Below are 15000 nucleotides of genomic sequence, written 5' to 3' on the forward strand. Positions count from 1 at the left end.
ATGCCTGCTAACGAGCTCAGAAGGGGCGTGGCCTATTTAACGTGGAACTCACTTCCTGTCTGGCCGAGGCACTCGGTTCTCACGGTACGGAGGAGGAAAAGACGGGCAGAAGGACGAACGTGGACTGAATGTGTTCTTTCACTCAGTAGAGTGTGTGTGGCGCTTCATAACACGTTACACTGTGTGTGTGTGTGTGTGTGTGTGTGTGTGTGTGTGTGAGTGTGTGTGTGTGCTGCTCTAATTACAGCGCTCTAAAATAAAACCCATCAGAGAGACTGAGAAAGAGAGGGACAGACAGAAAGAGTGAGAGACAGTGTGAGAGAGAGACAGAGAGAGAAAGTGAGAGAAAGTGCGAGAAAGACAGTGTGAAAGAGAGAGAGAGAGAAAGTGCAAGAGAGAGACAGTGTGAAAGAGAGAGAGAGAGAAAGTGCAAGAGAGAGACAGTGTGAAAGAGAGAGAGAGAGAGAAAGTGCGAGAGAGAGAGACAGTGTGAAAGAGAGAGAGAGAGAGAAAGTGCGAGAGAGAGAGACAGTGTGAAAGAGAGAGAGAGAGAGAAAGTGTGAGAGAGAGAGACAGTGTGAAAGAGAGAGAGAGAGAGAAAGTGTGAGAGAGAGAGACAGTGTGAAAGAGAGAGAGAGAGAGAGAGAGAGAAAGTGCGAGAGAGACAGTGTGAAAGAGAGAGAGAGAAAGTGCGAGAGAGAGAGACAGTGTGAAAGAGAGAGAGAGAGAAAGTGCAAGAGAGAGAGAGAGAAAGTGTGGAAGAGAGAGAGAGAAAGTGCGAGAGAGAGAGAGACACAGTGTGGAAGAGAGAGAGAGAAAGTGCAAGAGAGAGAGAGAGAGAAAGTGTGGAAGAGAGAGAGAGAAAGTGCGAGAGAGAGAGAGAGAGAGACAGTGTGGAAGAGAGAGAGAGAGAGAAAAAGAAAGTGAGAGAGAATGACCCCGTTTGGATGATCTAGGTCATCCTGACTCATCACAGAGGTTTTTTTTTAAACAAATTGTGTGTGTGTGAGTGTATGTGTGTATGTGTGTGTGTGAGAGAGATAGAGAGAGAGCTCCATATTCTTGATGGAACTCAACGTTGCTCAGATGAATGAATCTTTTTTTTTTTTTTATTAAATTAACTTTATTCCATATTGATGACTCCAATCATTTTCTCCTTACAGGAAATAACTAAAGTAATATTCTACAAATGATTATTATTATTATTACTACATGCTAATATATTTTATTATACAGTCACAGAGCACTTTATCAGGATCACTACACTAATGTTGCCCAGAGCCTCCCCCTTTGCTCTCAAAACAGCCTCAATTCTTCATCTCCTGGATTCCAGACGATGTTGGAAACATTCCTTTGAGAGTCTGGTCCTGTGACTGAGGAACCCTGAGGAACCCTGAGGAACTCTGAGGAACTCATTGTCATGTTCACGGTGCATTATCATGCTGGAAGTAGCCATTAGAAGATGGTAAATTGCGGTCATGATGGGAAGTACATGGTCAACAACAAAGTGCGCTGAGAAAACATTCCCCACACCACCACACCACCTCCACCAGGCTGGACCGTGACGTCTCTTTTTAAATGTGACTTGTATTTGTTTCATTATTTTCTTTATATTTATATGAACACGGTGAAGGTGTTCTGAACCACCGCAGCTCCGTAACGAACCGTCCACCTCCCGAAAAAATACATCAAATACTCAACAAAATCATAAATAACATGCTTTTCACGCAGTGCAAGCTGCTAAAATCTAAATCTGTACACAGGAAATCTCACGCCAACATCCTGATGAATAAATCTGGTTACGATAACGAGATACGGCACGTCTGAAGTGTGTGTGTGAGAAATAAACGAAATAAAGTTACTTACTGCGGATCTGACGTTTGATCTCCTTTGTAGGATCGAGCCAGCACTACAAACGCACACACACACACACAAACACACACACAGTGAGAATTACAGGATGTAAACTGAGAAGGAAAAAAACCCAGTAATGACTAGCGTGAGGTTAAAACGTCGCTCTCCTCGCTGTGTGTTTGTGTCGTGTGTGAGGGATGGATGAAGGGGGGATGGAAGGTGGGAGGGAGGGATGGATGGAGGGATGGGTTGGGGAGGGATGTAAGGAGGGATGGATGGATGGAGAGGGAGGGATGTAAGGAGGGATGGATGGAGGGATTTATAGAAAGGGAGGGATGTAAGGAGGGATGGATGGAGGGATGGATGGATGGAGAGGGAGGGATGTAAGGAGGGATGGATGGAGGGATTTATAGAAAGGGAGGGATGTAAGGAAGGATGGATAGAGAGGGAGGGATGGATAGAGAGGGAGGGATGTAAGGATGGATGGATGGAAAGGGAGGGATGGATGTAAGGAGGGATGGAGGGATTTATAGAAAGGGAGGGATGTAAGGAGGGATGGGTTGGGGGAGGGATGGATGGAGGGATGGAAGTAAGGAGGGATGGATAGAGAGGGAGGGATGTAAGGAGGGATGGATAGAGAGGGAGGGATGGATAGAGAGAGAGGGATATAAGGAGGGATGGATGGAGGGATGGATGTAAGGAGGGATGGAGGGATTTATAGAAAGGGAGGGAAGTAAGGAGGGATGGGTTGGGGGAGGGAGGGATAAGGAGGGACGGATGGAGGGATGGAGGGATTTATAGAAAGGGAGGGATGTAAGGAGGGATGGGTTGGGGGAGGGATGGATGGAGGGATGGAAGTAAGGAGGGATGGATAGAGAGGGAGGGATGTAAGGAGGGATGGATAGAGAGGGAGGGATGGGTTGGGGGAGGGATGGATGGAGGGAGGGAAGTAAGGAGGGATGGATAGAGAGGGAGGGATGTAAGGAGGGATGGATAGAGAGGGAGGGATGTAAGGAGGGATGGATAGAGAGGGAGGGATGTAAGGAGGGATGGATAGAGAGAGGGATATAAGGAGGGATGGATGGAGGGATGGATGGAGGGATGGATGTAAGGAGGGATGGAGGGATTTATAGAAAGGGAGGGAAGTAAGGAGGGATGGGTTGGGGGAGGGAGGGATAAGGAGGGACGGATGGAGGGATGGGCTGGATGGAATTTGTGTATTGTAGAAAAGTCTTCTCTCAGCCCCAGCAGAGATCTGCACCAGCTTCACACGGACCTCCATTTTCTCCCAAAAACACTCACCCTCTGGTCTGCGTTGTCTTTGAAGCTCAGGCCGAAGTAGTCCTTCTCCAGGAGGTTCAGGTGCTCACACACTTTCTGAAACAGGAACTGACCCTTGGCTCGCTTCTGCAGAGCAACACACACACACACACACGTTAAAGTCTACACCTATGCAAAACACTGAAACATCAGCAAAATCTGCTCAACTATATGCAAATGACGCCTTGCTCCTGTTAGCCAATCGGACGTCTTCACGTCACCTGAGCAGGGAAACTTTTCCCCTTCCTACCTTTAATAAGCTTCATATTAACACTTACGCACAATTAAAATCATACCAAGATTGTTCGATCCGTTGCGAACACGAGCGAGGTATTATGATCGTGAGATTAAGCTAGCTAGCTAAGAACCGCACATCTCTACAGCGCGTTCTAATACACTATGGTTTCTATAGCAACAGCTCGTATTCGCACGTACTTGTACAGCAGACGCTCCAGAAATAATAAACAAACGGGGGGAGGGGGGTGTAAGGAGACGTCTATCTACGGAAGGAGTCTCCAGTGCCAGCTCTTTTCATAACCTGCGTGATCGGCTAGCTACTACAGTCGCTACTCTAAAGATTATTATTTTTTTAATTATTAAAAAGAACACATAAGATCCTAGTTGCTACGGCAACCCTGCCACCGAATCGTTCTCAACTGACAAGCTAGGCTTCCTGCAAAGAGACGTTTACTTAAGATTTGCGGAAGGAGTCTCCAGTGTCTTTTTTTGTGGTTTCTCGGAATGATTAACTTCACCGGGGGGGGGGGGGGGGAACGATTGTTTAGAAGTAAAAACAGGAACTAACTCATTAAATAGGGGGGGGAAAAAAAAAAAAGGTTTGAAATCAATTAAATAAAAATAATTCTGCTAGCTGATAATGAGACATCCGAGCAAAGAGATCAGAACGAACGTGCGAGACTTCTGATAGCGAGCTGGTGTTCGGAGAGCGTGTAGGTTTACAGTGAAAACTACAGTAGGAATGACAGCCAGCTTTGTGTGTGTGTGTGTGTGTGTGTGTGACTTCTGAGGAATGAGATGGCCAAATGTCGCCCAAAACACCAGACACACAGACGCGATTATCTCGCCTCTTTGCCTTTGATCGGACTGCGTTAAGGAATGCGAAGCGGGAGGAGAAGGAACGAGTCTGGACCGGCCCACGCCACACGGCCGTGACATTTCTGAGACGAGACGGACACGACGGGGCGAGAGACGAGATGGACACGACACCGGAGGTTTGGGGCAGACGGCGGACGGGTTCCAGATGTCGGCGTCTGTCGGACCGGCTGCTGCTCGGACAATGGGGCAGTGTTCGCCGTATCGGCGCCGTCCCAGCACCACAACAACTCGTTCGCTCCGGACGAGACGGGTCCGCTCGGGTCACTCGAATTTCATCGAACACGCTCGCTCTCTGATGCGTTATCGTTTCCGTAGTAACAGCTCTTTCGAGGGGGTGTAACCAGAAACAGATAAAACAACGTATTGTTCTTTTAATAAATTAATTTCGGTGCCAATGTGCTGTTACAGGAAATTTATAGGATTAGGATCTGTAAACTGTACCAGAGAGGAGAATCGAGACCAGGCAAGGGCCATTAAGGATGGGTAAACACACACACACACACACACACGCTAATGGATTCTAGGAAGACCGGTGCAGTACTGACCAGGCACAAGTGCATTAGGGAAAAAAAACACAGGCTTCGAACACGCTTTACCTTCCCTTCTCGCTGTAAAGTGGGCGGAGCTAAACACTCACAAAGATAAAACGTTACGTGTAACAAAACCTAGCACAGTGAACCATCGCTAAGCTGAACTAGCAGGCGAAAACGATCCCAGCAAACTAACACGAAAGTAAAAGCTGAGCTCAGATGACCGCTCAAGGTTTAAACCTTCTTTTAATGTTTGGTATCGCATATATTTTAATATCTCATGACCAAAACCTCATACAGTTAAGATAACGTACCCTGACTGATGAGACTGGACTGCTGGGTCTGCTGTAAGCATGCGTGCGCATACACACACACACACACACACAGGTCACATGAGGACTGTAGAGTTTAATGTGAACGGACGGATCATTACGACCCTGAACTAGTTATCAAGGGCAGATTTAACGAGAGAGTGTGTAGTCACGTCTCCGTATGCGAGTGGAGGATGTAATGACCTGTGGTTAAACCCTGCTGGTGTGCATGTACGCACAAAGAGCCGTGTTATCTCTCAGACGCCCCTTTTCATGGCCTCACACACACACACACACACACACACACACACACACACACACACACACACAGCTGCAGTTAGGGGTGGAGGACCTAAAGATGTCAGAGCTCAGCAATGAGCCTGAATAATACACGCAGGCATTCTGCAGGGACGCCCTGATGCTGTTCAGGCACACTGTGTTTAAACCAGTCTTCAGGGGTGAATACTGCTAGAGGGAGAGAGAGAGCTGGAGAGAACCCGGGGAGGGGGCAAAAAAAAAAAAGAGACAGAAAGGCAGTCTGAGCAATAAACACCGTGTTAAAGTCTTAAAGACGGAGCCTGAGGCCCACAGAGAGGATTGTTGGGGTTTTCCAGCTTAACTCAGTGAAGAGTGAGATCACACACACACAGCCTGCTGGGACGGGACCGCGATTAGCCCAGAGTTACTAGATAGATTTATGAAATGGGGGGGGGGTGTAAGAGAGATTAAGAAAGAAGGATCAAACAGCAACTGCCCAATTAACGCCCACTCAAAGGGACCAAAATGACCAAAAGGGTCCAATCGTGTCCACTCATAAGGAGCGAAGTAGTCAATTGTGTCCAGTAAAAGCAGACCAATCACAAGAGAGGACCATCGGCACTGTAAGAGGGACAGTCTTATCCACACAAGGGGGTCCAAAATGATCGATCGCACCCAGACCACCACTGAAACTGAGCCCCATAAAATAAACCGATGGTGTCGACTCAAGAGGGACTGATCGTATCCACTGAAAGAGGACCAATCAGATCCTGAAGTCCACCAGTCGCATCTGTCCGAGGTTCTGCATCCTCATCACAGGTCCTCAGTGGCACCAGATCAAATCCACTCAAGGACACTGGCACCCCAGCGCATGTTCCGGGTCATGCAGATTGTTGAGTGTCTGGAAATGATCGTGTCTCAGTTTGGGGGGGGGGGGGGGGGTGTGATCGACAAAATCACAACACAACATAAAATAAACATCACAACACACACAAACACACCTGTTCAGCTTGAAGTTAGGTGCGCTTTTGCACAGTAGTGTGAAACAATGACAGGGTAACTATACACCACACACACACACACACACACACACACACACAGGTTATATGAGCTCTCCTGTTGTTGCATGAGGTGTTCAGAGCTTTGTTATTGATCTAAATGAGGCTTAATCAGTGACTAGAATATGGTGTGTGTGTGTGTGTGTGTGTGCGTGTGTGTTCCGGGTGGATCGGCTGGAACAAAAGCTTTTAGTGAAGCATCAGCGCTTTAGTGAACAAGCAGCCGGACAAAAAGAGTTTTGTTAAAACAGCACTGAGGCCACAGTAGCAAACCGCACACTCAGCTCTAACCATGACACACACACACACACACACACACACACCACCCTGACCCAGCACACAGGAACAATAGGGTCTGTCTGCACATCACAGACAACAAAAGGCATGTCTAAGTTCAGCGATGGGAACGTGGGTGTGGCCTCGATATCATAGAGGTAAAACAGACTGCTAACCAGTTCCCTACAATCATCCTTCACATCTGAAGCCACCTGAAGCCACATAAAGCCACGCCCATCCTTCCCACGAGAAGTCACAACCTTCCATCCAACCCACCTGCCCACCTGAAGCCACGCCCATCCTTCCCACGAGAAGTCACAACCTTCTATCCAACCCATTTGTCCACCTGAAGCCACCTAACCAGTCTCTCCTCAAGACACGCCCATTTGTCCACCTGAAGCTACCTAACCATGTCTCCCCTCAAGACACGCCCATTTGTACACCTGAAGCCACCTAACCATGTCTCCCCTCAAGACACGCCAATTTGTCCACCTGAAGCCACCTAACCATCAATCTCCCCTCAAGACACGCCCATCTGTCCCACCTAAAGCGGCCAAACCATCGATTTCCCCACAAGACACGCCCATTTGTCCACCTAAAGCCACCTAACCATCCATCCCATCCAAAAACACACCCATGCGACCTACACGTGGACATGCCCTTCTGTCTCACCTGAAGTCTCGTCCATCCTTCCCAGGAGAACTGATGCCAAGCGCACCCATCCCACACAAATCCACGTTAATCCATCCTACTCAAAGACATGCCAATCCATCGCACCTGAAGGCACGCCTATCCTTCACACCTAAAACCCCTAGCCATCTGGCACGCCCATCAGCCCCACTCAATAATCTGACCACTTGCCTAATCAAAGACACGCCCACCAGTCTGAAGACAAACCATCCTCAACCAGCAGAGGGGATTGTCCTGTTTAATGACAGGGGTTTAGCGCGCACGCACACACCCACACCCACCCCTCCTGGTCAGCTGATCACTGAATCTCTAACTCAGCACCCTGACTAATCCCATTATAGCATTACTACTGCTGAACTTGCAACAGCATGCAAACACACACACACACACACACACACACACACACACACACACACACACACACACAGCACAGTGACCGATGCCCTGTCCTCAGCCTCGGAGATAATCATTACTCTGACATGTCCAAGATACACCACGTGATATCACTGACTAACAGAAACGCTGCAAAGTGCCGTATCCTGGATTAAGTGATGTTTGGACAAGACTTTTCTCACACACACACACACACACACACACACACACACACACACTCTCGGAGAGAACCATCATGCCTTTTACAACTTCCTTTGGCATAAATTTGGTCATTAGTTTTTCCACTAAGCTGCCTGGCATGGAGTCAAACTCAAACCTGTTTCTATGGTAACGGATTTAAACGTTAGCATGTTCGCTGCAGCAGTGTGTGTGTGTGTGTGTGGTTTATTATATTTACATTGAGCAGGGTGTGTGAACGTGTGTACTCACCCCATCCGTTATTTAACCCACAGACAGCGCTCAGCATCACGTTCTCTTCGTGCACAGCGTATAAATCGTTTTTATTCCCCCATTAGCAATGTGCTAGCTGGTGGGAACCTAAGCACAGTCGCATCGACTGAATGTTGTGGTTGCTTGGCAACGGTTCTCGTTACAGACGCTTTCGCGTGGATTTTATGCAGATTATTTAAGGAACTGTTTACAGGAATCTTTGGGTGAAGCAAAGAACATTTTCAGGAACCTGGGAACTCTCAATTAAAAAAATTTTTAGTTCAGGAAATTTTTGCAAGCCCTTCGGAACCTTTTCAAGAACCCAGGAACTTCTTTTCAGGGAATCTTTTAAGGAATTTGGGAAATGTTTTGGATGGCCAGGAACTTTTTCAGAAGCCCACAAACTGTTTTTGGGAACCCAGGAACCCAAAAACTGTTTCACTCAGGAACCTTTTCAGGAACTCAACCTGTTTTCAAATAGCCCGAGAACTGATTCGGGAACCGTTTTAGTTCAGAAAAACGCTCAGGAACCTTTTCGGAAGCCCAGGAATTCTTTTGAAGCAGCTCGCATAATTTTATTTTTGCTTTTATTAGCGACGTTTTAACATGGAAACGGTCTACAGCCCAATTCAGACGGGATTAGTGACACGTCCGGGGGTTTAACGCAACTTATCGAGTTGCCAGCACGGGCACATGTTACGTCATGTGACCTGTTAATGATCGAGCATGGCCACGCCCTCTAACAAGGAACTTATTTGTTTGCTAACTTGCACAAAGTGTAAATGCAGAAGTTTGGGGGGGGGGGGGGGGGGTCAGTCATCTATTCAACAGGATTAAACTTCCTCATCTTACACACACACACACACACACACACACACACACACACACAGGACAATGAATCAGACAAAAGGTCTAGATGGTAAACAAGGAAGAAGTAAGAAAAAGCGCTCACACACACACACACACACACACACACACACACACACACACACACACACACACACACGGAGCTGTAAACACTCCTTTATAGCACGAACGTAGCTCTGTGCTCTGGAGCTGCTAGCTAACATTCTGACACCTTCACGGAAAATTTATGAAAACAGCTAACTAGGTCGTGGCTAACATGGCTAACAACTAGTCTCGGACTAAGAAAAAGGAACGGAAGTGACCCCTCGACTCAGAAAGTCGGCGAGGTCTCTGCGCGCGAGTTCAGCGAGCGACGTCACACGTAGCACCTCTTTACTTTTAAACGCGACGAGCGGTGTACGAGCCGGTATTCGCTAACTAGCGATCGTTAGCGTTAGCTTGCGGAATCATTCCGCGGGAGTCTTTATCATGAAGGCGGCTGATGTGAGAAAGGCATGTAGCTGCATGTGGTTCCTTCAGATCTCTCTCTCTCTCTCTCTCTCTCTCACCTCCACATCACACTGGAACTGGCTCCCGTCCAGCAGAGTCACGTGACACACCACCATCTTCATCTTCTTTCCAGGTTTGACAGGAGACACGACAGCGATCACCTCCTCAGGCTCCGCCTCCCCCTCCTCTTTCACTGGCTGCACACACACACACACACACACACACGTCAGATTCAGAACGAAAAGGAAAAGTAGGAAGTTCCTCTCAGTTCCTCAGTTCAGGACTGCGGTGTGAGGTTAAAGGTCATGACCCCTCACCTGTGTCTCCGAGCTGCACACCGAGTTCTGCTCCTCCCTCCTCTCGGGCGATTCGACCTCTCCCTTCGGCTCCTCCTCTTCCTGTGTCTGAGTGGGCGTGTCTTTAGACTCCACAAGGGATTTCTGGCGTTTGAGCCATGGAGGCAGGAAACGAGAGATGCCCTTGTCCTTCTTCTGCCCGCTGGAAGGGGAGGGGCTTGTGGGCGTGGCAGGATCCGCCTCCACTTTCTGCAACACGTGACGAAGATCAACGTTAGCGTCGCGTGTGTGTGTGTGTGAGCTGTCGAGTCTGATCTGTGAGGACACGTACGTACATCGTACGCTTTTTTTAAACGTCAGCTAAACGTTAGCTAGCTATTCTCAGCTCTGTTTGAAGTGCTCGTTAGCTCTATCGTAACGTTCTACGAATAACGCGAGTGCGTTTAAGTTATTTAATGATTACCAATGCCGAAATATCAGCTCCTCCGAGGAGGAATGAACTACGTCAACGTAACCTAGCGAGATTTCGTGAACAAACAGTATGATGGTGTAGGTCACCGTGTGACTGATTTTGGCCAACAGAACATCGTCTGCTGCGTCACTATACCTCTGTGTTCTCAGGGTTCTGAGGGTTCTCAGGGTTCTGAAGGTTCTCAGGGTTCTGAGGGTCCTCAGGGTTCTGAGGGTTCTCAGGGGCAGGTTGAGGATCCGTGTCGGTGTTCTGCACGCTCTCGCTGAGGGGTTCGACCTCCTGCTGCTCCTCCGACTGCTGCTTCTCCGGCTCCTTCTTCACCTCCGCCTCTGACCCCGCCTCTGTCGCCATCGCAGCCAATCAGACTGAAGGAGCGAGAGCGTGAGACGGTCTTTCATCAGAACATGCTTTACTATAATAACTAAATATAACTCTTAGTCCAGTCACTGTGGGCAGTAATCTCAATCACTGTAATGATGTCACTTTACACACACACACACACACACACACACACACACACACACACACACACTGAGCTGACTGTTCACGAGCGCAAATAATCAGAACAAAAAGATAACTGCTCAACATTGAAACCACATCAAGGCCGAGTTCATCCTTCTGTTACAGACGTGTATTCAGGGTACAGACCCACCTGCTACACACACACACACACACAGTCTATATTCTCGGCTACTTTGTGCTTTGCGTGATTAATGTGAATGTTCTGTTGTTGCTGTACAAACACAGCTGTGTGTGTGTGTGTGAGAGAGGGAGTTTTTTCTGATTTCGCGACGCTACACCTGATTACGTGTCTGAAATATAATATGAGGTGTTTAATTTAAAAGAGTGATTTGTGTAAACGGTGTTAATGAATTTTGAATTCTGTATGTAACAAAAGTTAATTATCTACACACGGACACGCGAGAGAGAGACACAGGAACAAGCAGACAGCATGAGAGAGACAGACAGACAGAGAGACGGACAGACAGACAGACGGACGGACAGACAGGTGTAAGTAAGTGAAGGAATAGTGTAAAGTAAGGCCGTTGAGTGCGTGTGTTAAAACTACTCATTAAGAGCTCTTGTGTGTGTGTGCGCAAGTGTGTGTGTGTGTGTGTGTGTGTGTGTGTGTTGAAGTGGATGCTATGATTAATGTGGTGTGTGCATCTGGTCTCTCCATAGATAATTACAGACTGCCAGTACACGTGTGTGTGTGTGTGTGTGTGTGTGTGTGTGTGTGTGTATAGCTTGCCTGTACACGTCACACTGAACACTAAAACATGGGTGCCACTCACACACTCATTTCAGTTTTTATATCCTTTATAATTGTAAAATTAAACATTTTGTACATTTCCTCCCCCCATCTCTCTCTCTCGCTCATCTCCCCCCATCTCTCTCTCTCTCTCTCTCTCTCCCCCCCCCCGCCATCTCTCTCTCTCTCATATCCCCCCCATCTCTCTCTCTCTCTCTCTCTCTCTCTCTCTCTCTCTCTCTCCCCCCCCCCATCTCTCTCTCTGTAATCAGTGTCGTATGATTTGTAGTTTGTCGTGTAATAAAGCAGGGAGAAACGTCTGGTCTGGAGGTTCAGAAATAGACAGGGACCTGCACTGAGCTTGGGGATGAGCAGAACTTCCAGCAGTGCACAGAAATGACTCGTAGATTAGATTAGATTGTAACCGCATTAGTGTGAGATCTGATTAAGATTCCTGTAGCAGCTGTTCCTAAAACACCAGAGGGACAAGAGAGAGAGAGAGATTCTCGTCCGGAGCGGAGACAAAGGGATGTGGACCGCTGTGGATCTGGAACATCACCGGCTCTGTTTCAGGGTGAATCATGGGGTCAAAGGTCAAAGAACAGACAGTTATCAGACATCACTGTTTCCAGCTCATCCAGAGTACAGAACATCAGCCTGAGACCCTCAGAGACTCTCTGTATCCTGTGATACGATTAATCTACACTCGGGGGCGGGTCCCTCCGCCGGGGCAGGGCGGGCTCGGTCGCGTCCCTCCGCCGGGGCAGGGCGGGCTCGGTCGGGTCCCTCCACCGGGGCGCGGCCTTATTTCAGCTTTTTATGTTTACTTATATTTACATACTTGTTTACTTGCTTATTTGCCAATGTATTTACATTTGTATTATTTATTTATTTACTTATTTACATATCTACTTATTTTCTTACTTTTATTATTTACTATTTGTGTACTAATATATAACCCTGCACATTTATTTGTTTATTAATCCATATACACAAATGTGTAGTCAAATAATCAGCACCACTCTCCCCACCCCTCCCCCTCACCAGTCCGTTCTGCTCTTTAACGTTTACTCCTCTGGTTTCCGGGGCAACGCTGTTCCTACGGAGACGCCTGCAGTTTGAGCACCGTCACCAGCAGAGGTAACAAAAGGTAGACTCTGAACCAACCACACACACACACACAGCGTTGATGTCCAGCAGAGTGGAACTAAACGTCTCTCTGAATGATGTGGAGGACACGACAGCGGCACACTCCGCTCATACATTATTCAACACACGCTTTATAGACACGTGTGTGTGTCTGTGTGTGTGTGTGTGTGTGCGCGCGCGTGTCACTTTCTCCTGACCGAACAGCAGTGGAAAAATCAGAGCAGGGTCAACGGAGTGCAAGAGTCCACTTCTCTCTAAAACCACTACACCACAGCGCTGCCGAATCCTGCGTTCTGATTGGTCAGAAGGTGTTAATTTTCTATAACAGCTGCTCTAAAACAGTGCACTCAGAGCAACAGCGCTGGGGTGTGTGTGTGTGTGTACACTGAGGACCAGATGTTTAACATGGATTCCATCTGGAGGCTGGACGTCTGAATGACGTCCAAGTATGACATCACCACACCCACCCAGAACCGGACCTCCACCCCTCATCTGGACTGAACCGTACACACACACACACACACACACACACACACACACACACACTTCCCTTTTAGAATATTTGGCCATGATGGGTCAGAGTGGCGCTGAAAGGTTCCATGAGCAAAAAACTTTTGTAGAGCGGAAACCCGGACGTTACCGGCTGAAACGCCGGCTTAACATCTGTTCTTACTTCCTAAATCACACACTCACATAGGGGGAACGTGACGTCACGTCAGTCTGGGTTTGTTCATAATAAACAAACAAACAAATCAATCAATCAGGCAGTAGCTGTTGATCAGATATGGAAATGTAGACACATCACACGACTCTAATCCACTTTCTCCCACACTGACTCGGGCACTGATGGCAGCGTGGGGCTTACACACACGAGATTACAGGATCACACACACACAGTTTATTACACTTGGACAGCGGCGTGTCATTAGCTGATTGGCTCAGCCGCTGTACAAGTTTATAATTGTTGTTCTTTTTTATATTTTTAATATGAGGAGGTTTGTGGGAGCTCGGGGGGGTGTAAAAAGTGTAAAATATGCTGGTGTAAATCCATCCATCTTCTATCTTCTACACCGCTTATCCTTCCTTCAGGGTCACGGGGAAACCCGGAGCCTATCCCAGGGAGCATGGGGCACAAGGCGGGGTACACCCTGGACAGGGTGCTGGTGTAAATATTATATTACATATCCAGCAAAGTTTAAATACAGAAACGTGATAAAACGCTCAGACGGCAGCTGGACTTGTGGATCAAACGGGCGGGTCTTCATATTCTAATAAGCATGCTGGGTCGTTCGCGAGGTCAAGCTTTCGCCCGCTAGATCAAGCTTTCATTCGCTACGTCAAGCTTTCGCCCGCTACGTCAAGCTTTCGCCCGCTACGTCAAGCGTTCATTCACTAGGTCAAGCTTTCACCCGCTAGACCAAGCTTTCGCCCACTAGACCAAGCTTTCGTTTGCTACATCAAGCGTTCGTTCACTACGTCAAGCTTTCGCCCGCTAGATCAAGCTTTCGTTTGCTAGGTCATGATTTCGTTCGCTAGGTCAAGCTTTTGCCCGCTACGTCAAGTGTTTGTTCACTAGATCAAGCTTTCGCCCGCTAGATCAAGCTTTCGCCCGCTAGATCAAGCGTTCGTTCACTAGGTCAAGCTTTTGTTTGTTAGGTCAAGCTTTCGCTTGTATTTTTCTTTTGTGACCTTTCACACATCACTGAGGTTTTTAGTCATTCAGAGAGTGTGTAGCACATTAACGGAGTGTGTAGCACATTAACGGAGTGTGTGTGTTATGCTCCTCTGCCCTTTGATCATGTCTCAATATACAAGACATGAATAACACGAAGCTCTGAAGCCCCCGTCGTGCCCTGCTCAATCCTCTTACCCCGCCCGCTTCAGTGCACGGAGGCAAAGCGAGCTTTATTGCTACACAGGTGTGCACACAGCGTAGCAACCGGTCCCCGGGGTCTCGCACGGTCGGGGGTTAACCGTACCCGTCTCACTCCGCTTTCCCATTCTTACTTCAGGGCGTGAAAAGGAAAGAACGTTCCAGAAGGGGTTTTCTGTGATACGGAGAAACGATGACGGATCTTTTCAGTGCTCGAGTTCCCCGAGTGCTTAAACGTGTAAACGTTTCACTGACACGCCGTCCTGGGACAGATTTCTGGTTTCGTTACGTATAAAACCGATGCGTATTTAAAAGTCGATAATTTGACGTGTTGCTACAGTTTCATTCAGAGGACACAGGAAGGTCA

At 47.9% G+C, this 15000-nt stretch overlaps 1 protein-coding gene across 13 annotated transcripts in view; it reads right to left on the reverse strand.

Annotated features, from left to right (window-relative positions):
* epb41l2 (erythrocyte membrane protein band 4.1 like 2) overlaps window positions 1–15000 on the reverse strand; it is a 42226-nt gene that overhangs the window by 19276 nt on the left and 7950 nt on the right. For all 13 annotated transcript variants that reach the window (XM_053642101.1, XM_053642108.1, XM_053642125.1 and 10 more), the window contains exons 2-6: window positions 10495–10724; window positions 9909–10136; window positions 9651–9788; window positions 3157–3261; window positions 1867–1909 (exon numbers count right to left, since the gene is read on the reverse strand). In XM_053642101.1, coding sequence (XP_053498076.1) covers window positions 1867–1909; window positions 3157–3261; window positions 9651–9788; window positions 9909–10136; window positions 10495–10710 — 730 coding nt within the window. In that variant the 5' untranslated portion in view covers window positions 10711–10724. The remainder of the gene's footprint in view (window positions 1–1866; window positions 1910–3156; window positions 3262–9650; window positions 9789–9908; window positions 10137–10494; window positions 10725–15000) is intronic.

Source organism: Ictalurus furcatus, chromosome 2 (genome assembly GCF_023375685.1).
Source record: "Ictalurus furcatus strain D&B chromosome 2, Billie_1.0, whole genome shotgun sequence".
In the NCBI taxonomy this organism is placed as follows: Eukaryota; Metazoa; Chordata; class Actinopteri; order Siluriformes; family Ictaluridae; genus Ictalurus; species Ictalurus furcatus.